This window comes from Chlorocebus sabaeus, chromosome 10, assembly GCF_047675955.1.
Source record: "Chlorocebus sabaeus isolate Y175 chromosome 10, mChlSab1.0.hap1, whole genome shotgun sequence".
Taxonomy (NCBI): Eukaryota; Metazoa; Chordata; class Mammalia; order Primates; family Cercopithecidae; genus Chlorocebus; species Chlorocebus sabaeus.
The window spans coordinates 47043093-47064851 of NC_132913.1; the positions used below are offsets into that span (position 1 = coordinate 47043093).

General features: G+C 37.7%; 1 protein-coding gene across 1 annotated transcript in view; it reads right to left on the reverse strand.

Moving 5' to 3' along the window:
- LY75 (lymphocyte antigen 75) overlaps positions 1-21759 on the reverse strand; it is a 99431-nt gene that overhangs the window by 61978 nt on the left and 15694 nt on the right. The window contains exons 5-14 of the mRNA XM_038002067.2: positions 18787-18897; positions 17507-17647; positions 14655-14846; positions 13612-13769; positions 11691-11801; positions 11059-11147; positions 10757-10926; positions 9458-9657; positions 7864-8006; positions 242-323 (exon numbers count right to left, since the gene is read on the reverse strand). Coding sequence (XP_037857995.2) covers positions 242-323; positions 7864-8006; positions 9458-9657; positions 10757-10926; positions 11059-11147; positions 11691-11801; positions 13612-13769; positions 14655-14846; positions 17507-17647; positions 18787-18897 — 1397 coding nt within the window. The remainder of the gene's footprint in view (positions 1-241; positions 324-7863; positions 8007-9457; positions 9658-10756; positions 10927-11058; positions 11148-11690; positions 11802-13611; positions 13770-14654; positions 14847-17506; positions 17648-18786; positions 18898-21759) is intronic.

A 21759-nucleotide genomic window follows, 5' to 3' on the forward strand; every position in this document is an offset into this window, starting at 1 on the left:
TCTATGTGTCTGTTTTTATGCCAGTACCATGCTGTTTTGGTTACTATAGCTTTGAGGTGTATTTTTGAACTCAAGTAGTGTGGTGGCCTCCAGCTTTATTCTTTTTGCTCAATATTTCTTTGGCTATTCAGGGTCTTTTTTGGTTCCATATAAATTTTAGGTGTGGATGTATTATTTAACAAACAACTTGTTATTGAAACAGTGCTTCCATACTACCTAAAACAATAATGTTTTAACTTACTGGTGTACGATCACTCCATTGCCATGATCCTTGTAAATCTGGGCTCCTTTTATTCAAACCAATCCACAGCCAACGCTGGCCACTATGTAAAAAGCAAGCGTTAAAAATACGAGGACAATGCTTGGCAAAAATACTTAGCACTCACATGTCTAAAGTGCGTCACTAATTGAAAAGCACAGTTTCAAGCAACATAAAGAAGTCTTTTGAAACGAAACTAAGTCCTTAATATGGGGTAGCTACATAAAAAGTACCATACTTTTAAAACTACATTTTAAGCTGTTTTCTTCATATGAAAGGCAAAAACCATTCTTTGAATTTTAAGAGGAAAAAAGACTTCTACTGTAGTGCTTGAATATTAAAGAATATTTTCAGATACACTCAAAAGCAACAATGGCATTTCTTTAAAGTGTTTGTCTATAACACTATCAAATATTCGTCTTTAAAATGCAGAACTATTTGGCTAAATTTTTGTTAAACAATAGTTGAAACATAGTTGAGTTCCTACTACCCACCAAGTTTAATGTAAACAAGAATGTGAGTATTGCTTATGTGCCAAAGAAATATACCAGAAAAATATATTAAGTAATCATTTAAGTGATTATGCTTATCATCTATAAGTATTATACTTTTATGTAAAAGGCATTGAGCTAGGAGCAATGATGACACAGAGAAGTTTAAGACCTACATCTACCCTCAAATGTAATATGAAATAGGGATAAGATATATATGAACAAAAAACTAAAGACCATTTATGAAAGCTATCAAATGAGTTGTACACATTTTAGATGATACAAAAGTTCAGAGAAAGGAGAGGTCACTGTGGACTGCAGAAAATGAAGAAAGACTTCGTGAGGTTGGTAGGACAAAAGATATTCTTCAAGGGATGGCTAACATTTCTTTCTAGACATGATCCGAATGCCAGTAATCAGATTGGCCAAGAGGAAGAAGGGTAGGCCTTCCAAGGAAGACTATCTACACAAGCATATGGAGGCAGGAACATATGTCTAAGTAATCTTTCCCCTCAAATACATTTATGCTCTGGTCAGGGATAAATATACAGCATAAGTAGACGTGATATAAGCATAGAAATTTTTCTCTGCCTCTAACTCCATTTGAAAATATTTTCTAAAATTTATTACACTTTTGGGTGACAAATAATAATCCATATAAATTAACCTTTTTTGTTGGCACATGATATGTATGATCAGTACATGTGTGTATACATATATAAATGTAATATGCCTATAAGTATAATATAGAATACATTTTAAAGAAGGGGTAGATTTCAAATCTAAAAACAATGCATATTCTCAAGTTCAGCAGAATATATGGAATATATGGAACATATAGCTACGAGTCTACAGAGAAATAGCATAAGTTCATTTTAATAAAATGTACTAGTGAATCACAGGCTGAAACAAAGAATTTTAAACTAATTTCTTATTTTTAAATAAATAATTGCTTTTCTTTATTTCTTACCTTTATTCAACATTCCCTCATATTTTAACAACAATAAGTACTTTTTCATCTTTTCAACCTCAAGGTTTTTGACTTAATGCAATGGAATATGAATGAGGACTGTCCTATTTTGGTTTTCATTGTTGTATTATTTTCTTCCACAGAGAAAGATCCACCAATTTGTGGATTTAAGATATATCCAGTGGAGACAATCAAGTCCAGTTTAAATTTAGCAGCTAAAGAGGAATTTGCAGTTTATGCCTTCTGCTCATCAGAGCTCTCTTACAGGCTTCTGAGTGTATCAGACCACCCGAGTGCTGGATTTCTAAACCACAGGGTCTAGACAACTGGCATATACAGCACAATTAGAGCCAGACGGCTAAAATAGAGGGGCAGTTAAGTATTCTTCCTCATAGTTATTTGGGGAAATAACTTCATTTCTCCCAAATCTTTGCACACTATATATTTGGGCCTGGGGAATTCGTGTAGAATTTTGTGTTTCCCTAAAGTAAGCATTAGCTATTTTATCTTCTTTACACAATCCACAATACAACCAGGAACACAATCAAAGATCATTTGTCACCTGCATTGCAGAGGCTCCCACTGGCAGCCTTTTTAGAGGTTTGTCCTCAACTTTCTAGGCTCCTTAAGCCCTTACCCAGTCTTCTCTCAGCTAATAGCTCCCCTTCCTTCCACTTAGAAACATCTTTGCTTTCAAGCCCATTTCTGGCTCCTTTACTGCATCTCAGAGGACAGTTTCCTAGAGAAGAGTTTGCTCGATTGTCCAAAATTTCTAATCTCTACTACTTTCTGAAACTGAGTTTCATTTGAACACAGAAATTTACAGATTTCAGCCTCATTTTAAAGAACTCACTAACATGTCATCAATACAGAAAATAATAGCTACGTGTATGTATTTTTTTTGTGTGCGGGATCAGAAGTGGAAAATATTTCCTCAATTGTAACTCATTCCTGGTTTGACCTAGTTGAGCTGTAGGAAGATAAAGGGAAGAAGAAATTGGCTATCACATTAATCATTGCACACTTCCAATGTTGATTTTAGAAAATGTGAAGGAAAAAATTGTACCTCATCATAACCAGGGAATCAAGTCAAACTGAGATTCCCTCTTTCTCTTTACAAATCCCTGGTACTCCATACAAATCTCTGGTACTCCAAGCACTAAGTATATGGTTTTAAAACTACTGGGTTATGAAGAGATTGCATAAAAGGTTAATATGTGTAATTGTGTTAAAATTCCTATTCTCAATCAAATTTCCTGCTGCATCTGGTTGCTAAGGAAAACAGTATCTCAGCCATAAGCCCCAATAAATACTATTTGATGAGGGTGCTTATTCTACAAAGCCTTAGATTTATGTCTAAATCCATTCATGCCACATCACAGGAGGTAGTGTACACAGCAGCAATGGCATCGCAAACAAGGCTTTCTTCTCTAATCCTATGGCTATTTTTGCCCTACAATAGCTTTCCCTGTTGGGCTACCATTAGGAGTTGCAAAGATCTTAGAGCCTTAATGATTTGGTGCACCATGAATCTTTTTCCCTGAAATACAAATAGAGATGTGGAACTTAGATTGTGAGAGGTACAGCAGTAATCTGACTTAACTCCTTGGCATGCAATACACAATTTGGGCAATGGATATCTTGCTGAGAAAGGTCAATTCCTGCAATAAAAAGCCAAGGCATCAAGGAGTATGTTTTAGAATCATTTTCTAATATAAATGGGTTTGCTTCCTTCTTTCCTTTAAGCCGTAGTTACAATTTTGGTTTTAGAATATGTTCTGTAAGCACAGCACAGGCAAACACTTTCTTTATTAGGGAGAAGTTATTAAGCAAACAACGCAGTATGCTTACCATGGCATTGTGTTAGCTGCTAGGATCCAAGTACAAATAAAATACAGTTCCTGTGAGTGAAAGGATTATGGAGATTTGTTTTTTCTCTGTGCTGTTCTGTTTTCTAAATTCAATACACATTATTTTTATTAGAAAAAAATTAAACATAGTACATTCTATGGAAAATAGGTTTTGTAAAAGCTATATGTGTAGAGATGTAAGTAAATGGAAAGGGTTTACATTAAGCATTTACTATGTTTATAATCAGGAGCTAGGATTTGAGGTGATTGTTTGTTTCATTATCTGTTTTTATCTTTTCCAAATTTTATATAATGAACTTGTATTAATTATTTAAAGAAGGGAGTGCTCAACAAGTGTGATTCAAAACAAAGAAATAAATCATAAAAGTTTCCTTTCATGTTTTGTTTCCTGGTGTAATTCATTCTGTATATGGATGCTCTTAATGGTCATTTCTATCACATATGATATTCCAATGTTTTCTACTTATTGTTTCTCACAAATATCTACAACCTCATTGCTTAGTACTTATCCATGGCTCTTCGTTCCAGTTAGAGTTACTAACCGCTTGCTTGGACTCTAGACCTTATATCAGCATTTTACTTAAAAATACTTTACCTGGATAGTATGATATTGTCTGTGTCAAGCTTGAAATCTAAGGGCCATTAAGTTGCCCTGCTTGAAACTTACATGTCAGGAAGTATTGGTGGTGTATTAGAAAGGCCATGCCCACACATATACACCGTGGAATACTATGCAGTCATAAAAAAGGATGAGTTCAAGTCCTTTGTAGGGACATGGATGAAGCTGGAAACCATCATTCTGAGCAAACTATCACAAGGACAGAAAACCAAACACTGCATGTTCTCACTCATAGGTGGGAACTGAACAATGAGAACACTTTGACACAGTGTGGGGAACATCACACACCGTGACCTGTCATGGGGCAAAGGGATGGGGGAGGGATAGCATTAGGAGAAATACCTAATGTAAATGATGAGCTAATGGGTGCAACAAACCAAATGGCACATGTATACATACGTAACAAACCTGCACACTGTGCACATGTACCCTAGAACCTAAAGTATAATTTTAAAAAATGCACATGTACCCTAGAACCTAAAGACCAATTAAAAAAAAAAAAAGAAAAAGAAAGGCCATGCTCCAGAGGTGGCCACCATGAGGACTTCCATGATCACCAAAGTCACACTGGAAGCTTTGGTCACGAGCAGAGTGAATGTGAGAACTGGGTTAATGTCGCTGAAATCGGAAGCTTGTTCATCGGCATGATGGTAGGATTGGGCTCTCATTGGTGAAATATAAGTTATTTGAGATGCGGGGATTAGCTAAAATATTTAGAGAAACTCTCACACTTCTCAAGAATGTATTAGAATTTTGTGAGGCCACAGCCTGTATCTTAGTAGGGCTTGATTCTAAACAATCCCACATCCAGTCATTGGGTCCTGTGATTGTGACGGCCTGATACTCACTACAATGGGAACAGAATGCTGCCACATCTGCTCAAGTAAACCTGTGCAAGGTGATAGTTAAAACACCAAAAAGGACAGATTGCCGGGATGTTGTCAAGCTTACAAAACAGGTTGTATAAAATGTTTTGTGTCTGCTTCAATAAATGTTTGCATAGGAAATGTCTATATGTATGGAAAATTTTGGTCTGAATTTTGTATTTGTTATAATCTATTCTCAAGGTTGAGGGAATAGCTAACACTTACCTCAAAAAGAACCAGAGAGTTGGTATTTAGTATATACAAATTACCTTGGGTCAGTCGGCAGTGAAATTTTGTATATTAATTTCTAACACTAGACAATGATGTCTAGAATACCTGAGATTCTACGACAGATGCTTAATAAATAAATATTTATGGAACACAGGTATTGTATTTTACATTAGGTTCCCAGTACACTGTAGTGAAACTACATTCTCTAATGAGAAAAACACAGCAAAAACTATATTAGAGCAAATCTGGGCCAGGCACTATGGCTCACATCTGTGATCCCAGCACCTTGGGAGGTCAAGGAAGGTGAATCGCTTGAGCCCAGGAATCTGAGATTAGCCTGAGCAACATGGAAAAACCTGTTTCTACAAAAAAATACAAACATCAGCTGGGTGTTGTGGCATGTGACTGTAGTCCCAGTTACTTGGGAGGCTGAAGTAGGGGGATTACCTGAGTCTGGGAGGTTGAGGCTGCAGTGAGCTGTAATCACGCCACTGGACTTGAGTGACAAAACAAGACCCTGTCTCAAAACACAAAACAAAACAAAACAAAAAGCAAATCTGGAAAATATGGAAATTTCCAAAGAAAATATTTTATTCATTTATTTTTTAGAGACAGCATCTCACTCTGTTGCCCAAGCTGGAGTGCAGTGGCACTATCTTATCTCACTGTATCCTTGAACTCCTGGGCTCAAGTGATCCTCCTGACTCAGCTTCCTGAGTAACCAGGACTACAGGTGTGTGCCACCATGCCTAGCTAATCTTTTGGGTTTTTTTTGTTGTTGTTGTTGTTTTATAGAGACAGGGTCTCCCTATGCTGCCCAGGCTGGTCTCGAACTCCTGGTTTCAAGCAATCCTCTCACCTCAGGCCCCCAAAGTGCTGGGATTACAGGTGTAAGCCACCACACCCAGCCCAAAGGAAAGACTTTAAAAATCACTCAAAATCTTACTTCCTAGAGATATAATAGCCATTACCCTTTTTGATATATTTTTGCAGTCTAGTTTTAAGTGTAAATAGTATATGCTTTGCTCTGATAATTTATCTTTTCCTCTGCTTAATATATATAAACATTTATACATTATAGTATTATTTTTATCTTAATGTGCAGGAGATGAATTTCAAACCAAGATTAACAATAGTGATGATATAGGGATCCTTACCTTTTTCAGACTTTCAGGGAAATGCACTTAACAATGCTTCATCATTAAGTGTGATATGGCTATTAATTTGAACTATTCTTCTATTCTAATAAAAATTTATATATTAGTTATATTTATTAAATGTAAGTGTATATTTATGTATTAAACCAGGAATGAATAGTGGATTTTACCAGATGCATTTTCAGCACCTATTAAGATGATCACATGACTTGTGATTATTAACTCAATTGCTATTTGAGTACATATGAGACAAGCACATAACATAAGCAAGGGAAGTGGGGACAAGAAGTAATAAATTAGAGACCATGGCAAATTGGACAGTCAGACCCATTTCTGGAGGCCACCAGCTACTCAGTACTAACTTATTTGTTGTACAATGAAAATGTTGCTAGTTGCTTTAATTTTTAAAATTAAAAAATTTAAAAAAATTTAATTTTTAAAGGATTTTTATTAGAATTTCACAATTTTGTAGTATTTCGTGGCCCCTTCCTCCCAGGAAAAGAACATTATAGTCTTAGAGCTGGATAAGTACTAATTGGCAAGTTTTGTTTTAAGTCTCTTTCAAAAGCACAGACTTTATTATTGAACAAATTTGCAGACTCGCACTTCATCAAAACTGAAAATGGGCTGGGCGTGGTGGCTCATGCCTTCAATCCCAGTACTTTGGAAGGCCAAGGTGGGCGGATCACCTAAGGTCAGAAGTTCGAGACGAGCCTGGCCATCATGGTGAAATGCCTTCCTCTCTGTATATATATGTATATATGCATGTATATGTGAGTGTGTATAGATATAAATACACACACAGGCATCTTGTTTTTGTTTTTTGTTTGGTTGTGCTTAATGACTTAAGATCAAACTCCTTCCCTGGCAAACAAGGACATTCCTATTTCATATCCAAATTCCATTTTCTAGCTAATTTGTATGACTCACTCCTCCTTAACCATATCTGTACATTCTGGTCTCAGTTCCTTTGCTTATGTTCTGATTTTTTTCTGGCTCCTTCTTCTCCTATCTTGCCTTTTGAAACAATACCTACCTTCCAAGAATCAGCCTTCTTTTTGACATTTTTCCTGATTATACTCCCGGAAACACTCCCTCCCTCCTCTGAATTCCCGAGGCCCTTCCTTGCCTATGTTCTAGATTTTCTGCCACACATTGCTGTTGGACTTTATTAAACAAAGGGTAGGGAATACACTTCATTCACCTTTAGATTCCTCATAGTGTCTGCATATTAAGAGTGCTTCATGTTGCATGACTGCTAAGCAACAAATGACCTTTCAGATAATAAAACATGTCCATTTTTTTTTTTCCAACAGGGAGAGAGGGTAAGGATGTGCCAATTTTGAATATCTAGAGGACATCAAATTCAGCATAGAAATTCTCATTCTAAAAGCATTACCTGAACTGGTTTGTTAAAAAGTGAAGAAATTCCTTTATTTCATCCACACGGCTGAAGCTAGAAAGGTGTGCTCCAAGGGCTTGGCAGAATCGTTCAGCTTCTTCCCAGTTCCTCTTTCTCACAATTCTTTCTGCATGGAATACCTTAGCAAAATATAATGTTAATTTGTTTTCTGGTATAATCTTAAAGTATTTCACAGTGTTAAAGTCAATTACTGTCACATGTGTGGGCCCCTGAAATGAATTCTGAAAGGTGTAATGAAGGCACAGGTAAATGCACAGATACTGAGACACAGATTGGTCCGGCTGAAAGTGCCAATTCAACTGAGGGCCAGCACAGATGCCAGTCCCTGTGGTCAGATGGACGGCCTTCCTCAGCCAGGCTGGGGAACTGGTCCAACAAGATCCACGTTCTCCCGTATTCCTAGGACCTTGAAAGATAAAATGAACCAGCAGGCAAGGCTGTAAAGGATACATGTGCATGCTTTGGGAGTAGGCTTTGGCAAAGAAATGTGCTAACAATAGAAATTTCGAATATAAGACTCTGTGACCCACACAGAAATAGAACTATGTTCTGACGAGGAAGAACCAAAGAGCAGTCTGCACTGGTGTGTGAACATTGACAGAAAGTGGCAAAAGTAAACCTGGAACTTGGGCTGTTTCAAAAGAAGAAGAAAGGAGAAAAAGAAAGAAGAAAGAAGAAGAGGAGGAGGAGGAAGAAGAGATGATGACACAATGACAGGCCAAATTACATTTGTCCCAATTTTTCAGTTCCTTGTAATATAATTAGATGGTCTTGCCACAGCCCCCTGGTGGCTGGAGTACACTTCTTTGTCCCTTGGCATGGGGCTTGGCCATATGACTTACTGTGTTGATGGGATATTAGTGGAGGTAAAGTGAGCAGAGGCCTGAAATGTGCTTATATGGTTGGCTTGCCTTCTTGGGCTCCAGTGATATACCACGAGAACAACCAACCCCTGCAAACTGTTGCCCTTTCAGCCTGAGCCCTAGAATGAAGGGCTGGAGCCCAGCACAGCTGACCTGAAGTTGGGAGCAGAGGTCACCAAACTAGATCAGTCAAACCCTAGATGGCCTGGAGATCTGTGAGAATGTGAGGCTATATGTTTGTTGTCATAGTCACCGAATTTTGGGGTGGCATCTAATGGTTTGTTTATGGGACTAGCTGACTGATGCAGATCCAAATATATAAATATAAATACATATATAAATATATATATAATTTTTTACACTATAAACAGTGCTGGAGCTATCAATTTGACAACAAGAATTAGAGGAATATGAGGATCATAGGCAGAGCGGCAGTATGGCATACAGTATACCAACTTCCTGGGAAAAAAAGACTTTGGGAAGGAGCCAGTTCTTGGGCCTGCCTTTTCGGGTAGGACACATGTAGGGTGTGGGGCTGACCACCTCATGCCAGAGGTTCGGCGACGCCCTGCCAAGGACTCTGTGCTCCAGAGCACTTTAGTTAGGTTACACAGGACTATGGAGAAGAGCATAATTTGTACAAGGACACGAACTAGGATAGTGGAAAAATAACTTCATTAAAGGATAGAATGAGAATGTCACTTTACCTTATAACAAGAAAGACTTGTGGGGAAACTCTGCCAGCCTTCAGGACAGGGGTCATCAGGCTTAGGGGCTGCTTCTTCAGGCTCAAGGGGTCCACTCATTTTCTTGCAAATTGAAAGTGCTTTGAAGCTTCTGCAGTCCTTCACCTCCCACTTTCCAAGAGACTTTCCAGTAGACATAGCCACGCAGCCACCCGGGGAAGCTGGGATTGAAGTGGAAAGCTCAATTAACAATTAAAATGTTAAAGTTCAAACATCTTCTAGTGTTCCTACTCTTTATTTCAGCCAAGTTGGGGAGAGAGAATAAAAAGACATGGAACAAAGAGAGGAAAGAAATGTGTTGTTCAGAATAATAATGATAGGTGTTTACTATTTGTAAAGTACTTTTTGAAAAAGATTAATCCTCACAACAAACCTATAGGGGGGATTCTATTGTCATAATTTGAGGTACAGTGAGAATTAAGTGACTTGTTCAAGGTCATAGAATTAGTAAGTGGTTGCCCCCAGGATTTGTGCCCAGGTGGTCTGTTTCTAGAGCTGTACCCTAAATACTATTGCTGCTTAGGATAGTGGTTCAAATTAGCTTAACAACTTTGAGCAGTTTTTAAGCAACCTAGTAAACCTCAAAACACAACTCTCCCAGATTCTGATCCAAACGAAAAGCTGGTATAATAAAGATAGAAGGAGGTATGTGGTAACATACATTTGTTTGCTGTTTATTTTATGACAGTCATAATTTTATGTATTCATAACAGTATTAAAAGTATGAAACAGTATTAAAATAAATAATGCAAGATAGCCTCCATAATTCTTACCCATTGAGAATAATGGAAGAAAACACATTCAGTTTTGATAAAAGGTTAGGAAGCAGAGAGATGAAAATGTAAAGAGCCTCACATGGGCGCTTTGAGATTCTATTTGAGATTTACACAGAAAAGATTTTAAAAACTCACACTGGTGCTTCTAGCTCTGAGCCATTAGATGGTGGTTTGGGAGAACTAAGTTTTTGAACTTCTTTCACTGGATTATTCTCAAGGACATAATAGGGAAGACACAGCCACTGCTTCTGTGTATTTTTCCATAGATAGCCTCCAATCCTGAAGATCATCACGTCACTCACATTTCAAAAGTAAGTGAGGAACACCTTTGAGAGGAGTGCTGCCTTTCACTAGTCACAGTATACTGCTACTTTAGTGCAGCACACCAACATGGCACATGTATACATATGTAACAAACCTGCATGTTGTGCACATGTACCCTAGAATTTAAAGTATATATATAAAAAAAGATTAAGACACTCACCTGGCTCAAGAAAATTCCAGTTGGAAAAGGTTACAGACCGCCTTGTTCCACCAACAGTTGCCCAATTATACTCGCCACGAGAATCTACATCTCTCAGGCCAGTCCAGAAGTATTTTCTTAGAGATTTATCATACTTTTTCATCAAATCATTTAGGTATTCTTGCTCAAATCTACAAAAGGAGAATCAAATTGTTTCACGATGATTGACTTTATTTGAAGATGCACCTTTTTCTTACGAAGACTGTTGAGCAAAAGAACTCAGAGTTGAAAGTTTCTGAGTACAAGTTGACTGATGGCCACACCTGCTAGTGATAGTCAGATTGCAGTTTGTTCCAAAAGGGACCTCATCCTCGTAAATCTTGTAACAGGTTTCTCCATGTCTCTTCCAGCCCTAAATCAGAGGAAAAATACTGTCAAACTGTTTTCCAGACTTGATGGTGTCCCCGTCTGTCAAGCATGTTTCTGTTACATTGATAGCATCTTAGAACATGTGGAAATTGAGGACATGGCTATTGAATTCACACATGTGATGGGGGTGGGATGCAATTTCACAGGTAACTTCCACAAGACTGTGAGCCTGTGCCAGACAAAAGGTATGGGTTAATTCTCTTTATCCTTGGAGGCTGGCTCATCATAAGAGTATAATATTCACTGGATGAATTATTTTTGAATATTGATAATATTAGTAGGGGAAGTAAAGACATCAGCCTTGAGGCTAGTAATTCTACAAATATTTATAGAAATTTTCAAATTTCTGCTTCTGTAAGAAGCAATATGCTGCAACTCACTGCCTTCTGGCTTGTTCTAACATAAATGAACAGAAACTAGTAGTTTCCTCAATTTTATAAGTCTGAATTATTTAAGTCTCAGCTACCATTTCTAACCAAGAAGTTGTAACACTGCTTGAGAAAATTTACATAGGGATTTCACCTACCTCATTTGGAGGACACATCTTATCAGAACTTGCGTCGTTCAGTTTTTCTCCCTTTCTCTTGCATACATATTTTAGTTTCTCCTCACATGACTGGACTTTCCACTGACCTAGCTTTGAAAGGAGACAAAAACATTTGCTTGGAAAGGAAATTATGTACCGCATATTCAAAACTGAACTCACAAAAACTATGAAAGAAAGAGAGAGAGAGGAAGAGGGAGAGAGAGAGAGAGGGAGAGAGGGGGAGAGAGGGAGAGGGAGAGAGGGAGAGAGAGAGAGGGAGAGAGGGGGAGAGAGGGAGAGGGAGAGAGAGAGAGACAGAAAGAGAGAGAGAGAAAGAGAATTAATATAAATGAATTATCAAATGTGAGAACACACTCCTAGAAAATGCTACTCAACAGGCCTGCAAAGTGATGGCTCACAACCAGTTACCTCAGCATCACCTCCAGGTCACATTGTGGATAAATTTCATTTTCTTATAAGAGTAGCAATAAAACCATCAAAGGACACTTAGTATAAAAGCTGAAGAGAGAAGAAGTCAGCCCACAGTTTCAGCATTCTAGTCTTCTTCCCTAAGGCACAGCCAAAGTTTGAAACTTTTAGGCACATCATCAACCTCCCTTTCTCAGTTTCCTCACGTGTAAAATGATGACGGTGGCTAAAATAGCTATTCTCCACGAATTCTAGGTCAAAAGTTTCTTTCAACTCTACTTCAACCTGGACTTCAAAATTCTCTCTTTCAAATATGCTATTTAACATTAATTTGCTTAATTGACTGAGTCACTTTGCTTTCTTCGAATTAAATTTTAATAAGACGATTGTGATAAGTGTCAGTTTTGAACATTGGAATGCTGTCTAGGTATGCCATCAGTTCACTCTTGCCCATGGGAACCCCTTTCCATTTCTGATGTTCTTCTAAAGACATGTTGGATATCATTTTGAATAGAGCTTCAAATGTGACACCTTTCTAAATTTCTTTTAAACACACATAATATTTATTGCTTCCACTTAAGTCTCTTTAGATGTCTAAGTGACACAGTCACTTTCATAACCAATTAGGAGTCCACAGGAAAGTGATACAAACAAAGCATAGAGGTACATATATCTTTTCTGCTCAAGACACAGCCTATTTTGGATTATTAAGGCTGAGCACTCTATAGGTTTCTGAAAGATGTTAGGCCTAATTTTTAAATAAAATCATTTTTTCACTTTTCAAAGTAGTATCGATATAAAACAATCTGAACATGAATTTGGAAGACGGGATTTTTCAGGTTAAATTGTGGTTATCAGCCAAATATCACATTGATGGCAGAAAGGTGGGTGGAGGCCCTGGTCCTGAGAGAAAGCAGGTTGCTAGAATCAGTCTGGCACAAGAATCTGAGTTCTAAAGGGATTCTCTGTATCTGTTTGAGACCAGAAAAGATGCTCTCAGATAGGATGTAGGTTGCTTACTTAGTAATTGCTTTTATTTACCTTTTTAAAGTAACTACCAGAAAGACAATCTAGACTTGAGATTATTTTTTGCCAACCTTTGGCACCAGGGACCAGTTTTGTGGAAGACAATTTTTTCCACAGAGGGTGGCGAAGAGGATAGTTTTGGGATGAAACTGTTCCACAAGGAAGTGCAACCTAGATCCCTTGCATGTGCAGTTCACAATAGGGTTCGCCCTCCTATGAGAATCTAATGGTGCTGCTGATCTTACAGGAGGCGGAGCTCGGGTTGTAATGCTTGCTTACCCGCCACTCACCTCCTGCTGCGCGACCCGATTCTTAACAGGTAATGGTCCGTGGCCCTGTACCCTGATCCAGAGGGCTCTTACCTTTTCTTTTCCAGCTTATACACAAACTTCCCAACCAAAGAAATCTTAATATTATCATTAAGTAAAACAATAAGAACATAAAGAAACCGTAGGAGGTTTCCTACCTCTCCTAAGTAGGAAACACAGTTAGGCGTCTTATTGTAGGGAACGTTTGGCTCATTCTCATCCCAATATGTTAGAGTAACTTCAGTACCATCTGACCACTGAAATAAAGTTGGTATATTTATGTTCTTAAGGCCTATCCATACTTCTTCTTTGGTATCTAAAAGAAAAATGTTTTATTTCTTTGGTTTTGCTCAATTACGTACTTTAATATTTATATTGTTATACGAAATTTTACATTCTGATACGGAGTTTTAAGAGCCTTTGTAGTACTCTTAATTTGGTTATTAATATGTCGATAAGACAGGCAGGTTGGGTAATGAAGGCTTTTTAAGTCACTTATGCCAGTAAAGTACACGGGTAGAACATCTGCAGGCTGAGTGTTCCTGATATCTGATGTAGATAAACTTTGCTTTGTGGGATGAATGAAATTCTACAAATACAATCATACATATCCCAGTTTGAACAGAAATACTGTCCACTGCTGCCCTGGTATGACTCTGCTGCCTTTACAAGTGAAACAAGGAGCACCAGGCTGGCACTGAGTAGGTACCTACTCTTAGCTATTATTAGTGAATTCTAGGAAGAGATCATAATACTGTCAGTCAAGTATATTTTCCTTTACCAGTATTTAGCTTTCAAGTAATTACAAAAGTGAAGTAATTATCACTTAAGTTTTCTGAGCAACTTAAATAAAATTTAGCTCATGAGAAGAGGGAGATCATTCAATCAATGGTAGTACTGTCAAATTGGTTGCCACTAGGCACATGTGGCCATTTAAATTAGTTAAAATGAAATAAAAGTAATAATTCAGTTCCTCAGTTGCCCTAGCTACATGCCAACTGCTCAAAAGCTGCATGTGGCTAGTGGCCACCATACTAGACAGTGCTAATTTTAGAACAGTTCCATCACCAGAGACAATCCTATCTGACAGTGCTGACCTGTGGGATCAGACTGTAAGCTTTTCATTCCCACCAAGAGTCTAAAACCAGGGATACTTTAAAATGCCTTAAGCCTTTCAAATAGGATATTTTTAAAAACTTACCCTCATTATGGAGTTTTGTGACCACCACCTCCACATCTGCTAAAGAATGAATGCTGATTAGGTCACCACTGAAGTCTTTGCATTTCGCATGTGCCTTATCCCAGGAATTACTTTCATTTACCAGCAGATAGCAAAATCCATTATTTGGCAGCCAGCCTGCATCACAGCGGGTATCTGAGTATGTCCAGACATCTGGGGGAAAAGCAGCTATTTATATTCCAGTAAAGATACATCTATTTTGAATCAATAACATTGCAAATTATTTTTTCTTGAATAATGAGGGTCCTGGAAAACTGGGGAATGTGATGTCAGATGCTACAGTGACATGAATTCATGTGGTGCCTACCATATAAATGAGGTATATATGGCATCGTAGGAATTCCCACTGGGATTCAGAAAATGATGTGACTTTAACGTGCTTCAATGTGCTATATGGCTGAGCACAGACTATTAACGGGTTTGGACACAATCAAGGGAGAGATTGCCCTTAGTCCAAGTAGACAGTAGAAAGATGTGCCTTAAGTCAGTTTCTGACAAATCTTTTCCTGGGTACGGAATTTGTTAGGTTTCCCTCCAGTCTCTGTCCTTGAGAAGATTATAAGAGGGCGAGCCTCCTTTTCTTGTATGGTCAGCTTAGCAAGGGGATGTAGATTAATGCTCACTGTTGAACAAAGAACAGGCAGAGATTTAAGGGACAGAATAAGACATTTATACACTTCGCATCCAAGAGATGGCAGCAATGGAGGGAAAGGGCAAAGGTTACCCCTGCACTTCTTTCCTTCCCTCTGCTAGACAGATGGACCTCATGGAATTAGTGATTCTGTTTTGACCATGATAAAGCTCACAATCAAAGGTCTAATTTTTCCAGATTAGAAAAAAATAATGAAGTATAAAACCCTACAGAATACTTCTACCCCTGTTAACAAAACCAGAAAGTGAGTTCGTTACTCAGACTTCACTGATTCAGAACCATTTGGAATATCTGTTGTAAGAATGCACAGCATCTTAAAAATGTGGACAGTTTGTTTTCTTACTGAAGGATAAAGTGATTCAGATTCAGCTAACCTCTTACACTTGCAAGATAACTCAATTAACTTTAATATTCTGAAATAGCATGTATTATTGTTATATTTTATAATTATGATAAAGGAACAGAGGAAAAATATCACCCACAATGGAACTTAATGCAATCATTTTCATATTCTAGTCTTTGTCTCAATGAATATATATTTTTTACAAGATTAAAATGATAAGTAGGAATATCATTTGGTTTTGTTCTTTGTATTTTCCTGCTGGCACAGTTATTTTAGTAAATGCATATTATTCAATCATGTGGAAACATCATGATTTACTTAATAATTGCTACTGCGAGATATTTACTTAATCTATCATCAATTGCTCTAGTTTATTTTCATTTGTGCTGGCTTTTCTATTATGCCTTTTGTTGTATGGACTAAATGCGGTTTGAATCAACTTGGAAGACAAATGTTCATTTCCCCTATTATCTTAAAATATCCCCTTACATTCTTTATTTTATATCTAGTTTTTCCTTAAAAATTGCTCTATGCTCCTTTTTAGATGACAAGACATTTGGATGCTTTATTCCCTTCACTCATAGTTCCTTTTAAAGCAGGACATTTAAAAATCATCCTTTCCCCTTGATATGGTTTGGCTGTGTCCTCATCCAAATCTCACCTTAAATTCCCATGTGTTACGGGAGGAACCTGGTGAAAGGTAATTGAATCATGGGGGCAGGTCTCTCCCGTGCTGTTCTCATGATAGTGAATAAGTCTCACGAGATCTGGCGGTCTTATAAGGGGGAGTTTCCCTGCACAAGCTCTCTTTCTTTGCTTGCCACCATCTATGTGAGATGTGACTTGCACCTCCTTGCCTTCCGCCATGATTGTGAGGCCTCCCCAACCATGTGAGACTGTAAGTCTATTAAACCTCTTTTTCCTCCCAGTCTTGGGTATGTCTTTAACAGTAGCATGAAAATGGACTAATACACCCCTCCAGTTTTGAGTATTAGTTTCTCTTATTTGGTGAGGATGTAATTAAATACCAGGTATACATCAGGCTCTGTGCTTGACAGTCAAGGCACTCCTCTTCTCCATTCTTTCAAAAACTCCTCACACCGTTCCACTCCTCAAAAACTTCAGCTGTTCTTATGTCTCTTTCATCCCCAAACTCCCTGGAAAACCCCCCTCATTGTACACATTTTGTCCCTCTGCACCTCTCCTTTTTTACTTGATTTTTCAAGCCAAACACCTGCCTGGCAGAGGACAGAAGAGGGCCGGGTGCTGTGGGGCACAGGGTGAAGAAGCCTGGGATTACTCCTGTGTCCATAGGTTTTGCCTTATTACGGAGGCATGCACAGTAGTGGTTCTCCAACTTGAATATGCATCAGAACCACCTGGAGAGCTTCTTAAAACACAGATTGCTGGACCCCATCCTCTAGTTTCTGATGTAGCAAATCTGTGGTGGGTCCTGAGAGCTTGCATTTCTAACAGGAAGAGGTAATGTTGATGCTGTTGGTCTGGGGACCACCCCTGGAGAACCGCTGCTCTGGAGAAAAAAGAGCCACACACGAACAGAAGTATATTTCCTATCTCGAATATCTCTGCCTTCTTCTGGGCAAGTACATCCTTTTATTTAATATTCTTTATTACCTCAACCAAAGCTTTATTCATATATGGTTGATAACATCTAACCACAGGGTTAAAAATCAAGTACTTTTCGGTACTATCAGTATCAGGAGAAGGAAAGGTGGAAATGGATGTCAGAAAAGATTTACTTGTTTTCACAAAACTATGATTTTAAGACCTATTTGTATAAGCATGTAAGAGAGATACCTGTTAACTCCACCGTATTATTTAATGGTTTCCTGCAGACATAGGGAAGTTGAGCGTCACAAGAAAAGCTCTGCCACAGACCAGACTCAGCATCCATTCTTGCGCAGCTGGAGCCACCTATAGTAGGTGCACTGGGCCTGTCTTAAAAGGGAACATTTTTCAAAGCATTAGAATGAGAAAGTTAGGGCCAGGATGGTGGTCATAAAGAATAATTTGTATTCCTAATTTTATGCTTTTATGGGAACTCATAGTATAGTTAAAACCTAGCTAAATTGAAATGTATAAGCCTCAATGAATAATTATGTGCTTAAATATGTCTTTCTTCTAAAATATAGGATCTAAGGGGAAAATATTATGATACATTGCAGTCAATTTTAAAAACAAAAACCAAAACCAAAACTTTTTCCTTAAATGACTTCCAGGTCATATTCTATGGTTAGTAGCTCTTAATCTGCTACTCCATAAAATAAAAATATTAATTTATCATTGTCATGCCATTAAGGCCTTGAGTTAAAGATTAAATTATCTTTAAAGATTCTATTTAGTGAAATAATAAAAGTATTACTTCATTTGCTGATAAGGAAATTTAGCAAACTAAATTAACTAAAGTGACTAATTGGAATTTTATTGCTCTTAACTCAGTTTTCCTGTATGCGTACAGAGCAGTTTTATACTGAAATCAGTGTTAACTTTAGGTTCTACATTTGTCAGAAGTCTAAGATTTTATTTTATTTTTCAAAATTGTCTAATCCTTCCTTTGGGGAGAAAGTCTTTTGGCTAAATGGCATTTTGTTTGTTTTATTCCCAAAAAGACTCTCTTTGAAGTATTTATTTGTATTAGAAAATACAACCATGATGTTGTCAGTACTTGCGTGCTATAGTGGGGAGAGATCCCAGGAGTTTGAAAATGAAGGGATATGTCCATATTAGAGTTAAGCTGCAGATGAAACACAGCATGGGTGAGTCACAGTCATGCCAAGTCCTTTAGGGACACAGAATGGCTTCTGGGCCATGTGGTGGAGCTCCTTCTGCTCTTACATAAAAATGCAGGGTTGTTCTAAAGGTCTAAAGGTTCAAATGCCCAGTTGTCCATGGTGTGGTTCAGCTTGGCAATAACAGTACCACAATTAAGAATGGTTTAGGAAGAAAACATTCTTCTGAGAGGTAACCATAGTAAGAGTTTCCAAGATGTGAAACTTTTCTAAGCTATTGGTGAGTGAGAAGCTTTTGCTTTTTTGAAGACTTGTTCTGTGCAGAGGGGGTGGGGAAGGAGCAGTTACCTGGATCCCAGTTGAGAAAGTTTAATGGTTTGTGGTCTGACCATTCCCAGCCTCTAGCAGAGTATAGCTGATTTAAACCAATCCAGAAAATTTTAGCAATGTCTTCTTTTTCTGTAAGAATTAAAAAATTTTAACAAGTGACAAAGTTGCCTAAGTTATTATCTAAATTAGACTTATTCTACTAATAACAAACAAATGTGCAGACCTTGATTGTAAGGCAGCAGTCCCTATAGGAGGCTGTCTATGCATCAAAGGCAGGCAATGCTAATAGACAAAAGTCTTCAGACTATTGAGAAACCCAAAGGCTGATAAGTTAATTCAATTCTTCTCTCCTATTAGCTTGTCAAATTCGCTTTCATCTAAGGTAAGAACAGAAGCTTCTTAGAGTAGCTGTCTCACTATCTATTTTTAATCCTCTTTTATTAACATAGAAGACTTATCAAAAGCAGTTTCCATTGTACTTCTAGATTTGGAAGATCTGACTGGATTCTAGACCGACAATTTAAATTCATTAGGCACACATATTATTTGCCAGGTTCTAGGGATATAAAAACTGAAATGACAAAGTCCCTGCCCTCATGAGAATTTCAATCTAGTAGAAGGAGACAGACATGGATCCCTCAAATGATCAAGTTTTTCTGGGACTGGATCAGAAATATGTATAGCAGCTGTTTCATAGATAACGAAATACATATATATGACTCATGGCTCTAGGTCCCAAAGGGTCCAGTTTAGACTACAGATACAGAATGAGAGTCACACACGTGCACACACACACATGCACGCATGTGCACGCATGCACACACACATGCACACACACGTGGTACAATGGAGATAGAGCATTCAAATTTATTATTTGATGACCAGATGCTATCAGCAATTAAGAAAGATAGAAGGTGGGTGGATCACCTGAGGTCAAGAGTTTGAGACCACCCTGGTCAACATGGTGAAACTCCGTCTCTACTAAAAACACAAAAATTAGCCAGGTGTGGTGGCGTGTGCCTGTAATCCCAGCTACTTGGGAGGCTGAGGCAGGAAAATGCTTGAACCCAGGAGACGGAGGTTGCAGTGAGCCAAGATCATGCCACTGCACTCCATCCTAGGCGACAGAACAAGACTCTGTCTAAAAAAGAAAAAAAAGGAAGGAAGGAAGGAAAGAAAAGAGAAAGAAAGAAAGAAAGAAAGAAAGAAAGAGAGAGAGAGAGAGAGAAAGAAAGAAAGAAAGAGAAAGAAAGAAAGAAAGAAAGAAAGAAAGAAAGAAAGAAAGAAAGAAAGAAAGAAAGAAAGAAAGAAAAGAAAGATGGAAAGCAGATATAATTTAGGTAGTGAGGCCAATTTCTGATATGCGATTCAATGTGCATATGCCCACAAAAAATTGGATGCAATCATGTTGGTATGGGTTCATATACATTGGAAAAAGAATGTGCAAATGATGGTAATGATTTTCGATACTGCTTAGGAAGTCACTACTCCCAGATCAGTATTTACACATGGTAGTTTTCAGTAAAGGCGCACTTAATAAAAATTTCTTTTCCAGATTTGGATATTGTGAGTTTTAGAGGTTAAAATACAGTTTTCTTGGGTCTTGGGAAACCAATAGTCATAATTAGGCATATTGATATGCCTAAGAAGCTTTCATACTGGAAAAGGAACTTGAAACATTAGAAACAGATATACTTCTAAAATTAATGGTATGTATTAAATATGGGGCATGTCTGGCCAGGAGTAGGGTGCAATAAGGCCCTTTACCATATTACCTTACTTTCATTAGTTATTAAAGAAAACGGATGCATAAAGAATCATGCAACATTTGTTCCTCCAAATGCATCATTAGATTGTTTAGTAGGATGTTGATTGTCACACTTCGGCACTTTTCCCCTTGATTGAAGTCACCAGTTTCCAAATGTCAATATTCTAGGAATCTTTAATTTTTTGGCACTTTTCATTCTGAACAATATTTTTTGTAAGTCTTCAATGAGGTCTGGAATAGAACTCCAATGTCAAACACTAGCCCATTCGGCTTATTTGGCAGATTTTCATTCTAAAGATCTGAATATTCAAGTGCCAAACAATACAAGAAAAGGGTAAAGCTACGAGTAAGAAACGAGATCTGAATAAAGCTGTAAACAAAAAGAATGACAAAAGGCTTGTGGCCTTTTAATGATAAAAAGAGATAAAGATATCTAAGAGGGGTACGTAGTATTAACAAAAAAGAAAGCTGGGCATAATCCTGTGCTCCTGTAGTCCTAGCTACTTAGAAGACTGAGGTGGGAAGATCGCTTGAGCCCAGGAGTTCCAGGCTATAGTGTGCTCTGATCACACCTGTGAATATCCACTGCACACCAGCCTGGACAACGTATTGAGACCCTGTTTCAAATAAATAAATAGGGTTCTGCAATTCTATATGTCGATATTCAAATCCCAATCTGATACTTCTTAGCTGTATGCTGCTGGGTATATTATTTCTAAGGATCAATTTCGTTATCTAGTGATAAACCATTTGTTTGATGAAGTTGTAGTAATGATTAATGGATTTATCTGGAGACAGTAGGGCTTGCTTACAGTAAGCATTTATTAAATATTTCCAGTTATTATAAAATAGTGTGACAGAATATATCTGAATTCTTAGACAATACATGCTTGTTTACTATATAGCAATAAAGCTTACAGCTTTGTGCAAAAGTGAAAAACAACCCATGAGACCCATTTCTGCCTGCAAAGAACTTAGAGTCTTATAAAAGGTGAATCCATTTATATGTCTGATGCAATGTGTTTTCAAGTCAAACTGAGTATTCAAATTTAGGCTCTGATAAATACTTGTGGGTGACTTTGGCCAAGTTATATTTCCTCTCTGAGCCTCGCACTCCTCATCGGCAAAATGAGGATAACAATAACGTCCACCTCATAAGGTAGTTAGATGGGGATGAAATGAGATAATGTATAAAAAGCATTTAGTAGTCTGTCTGGCACATC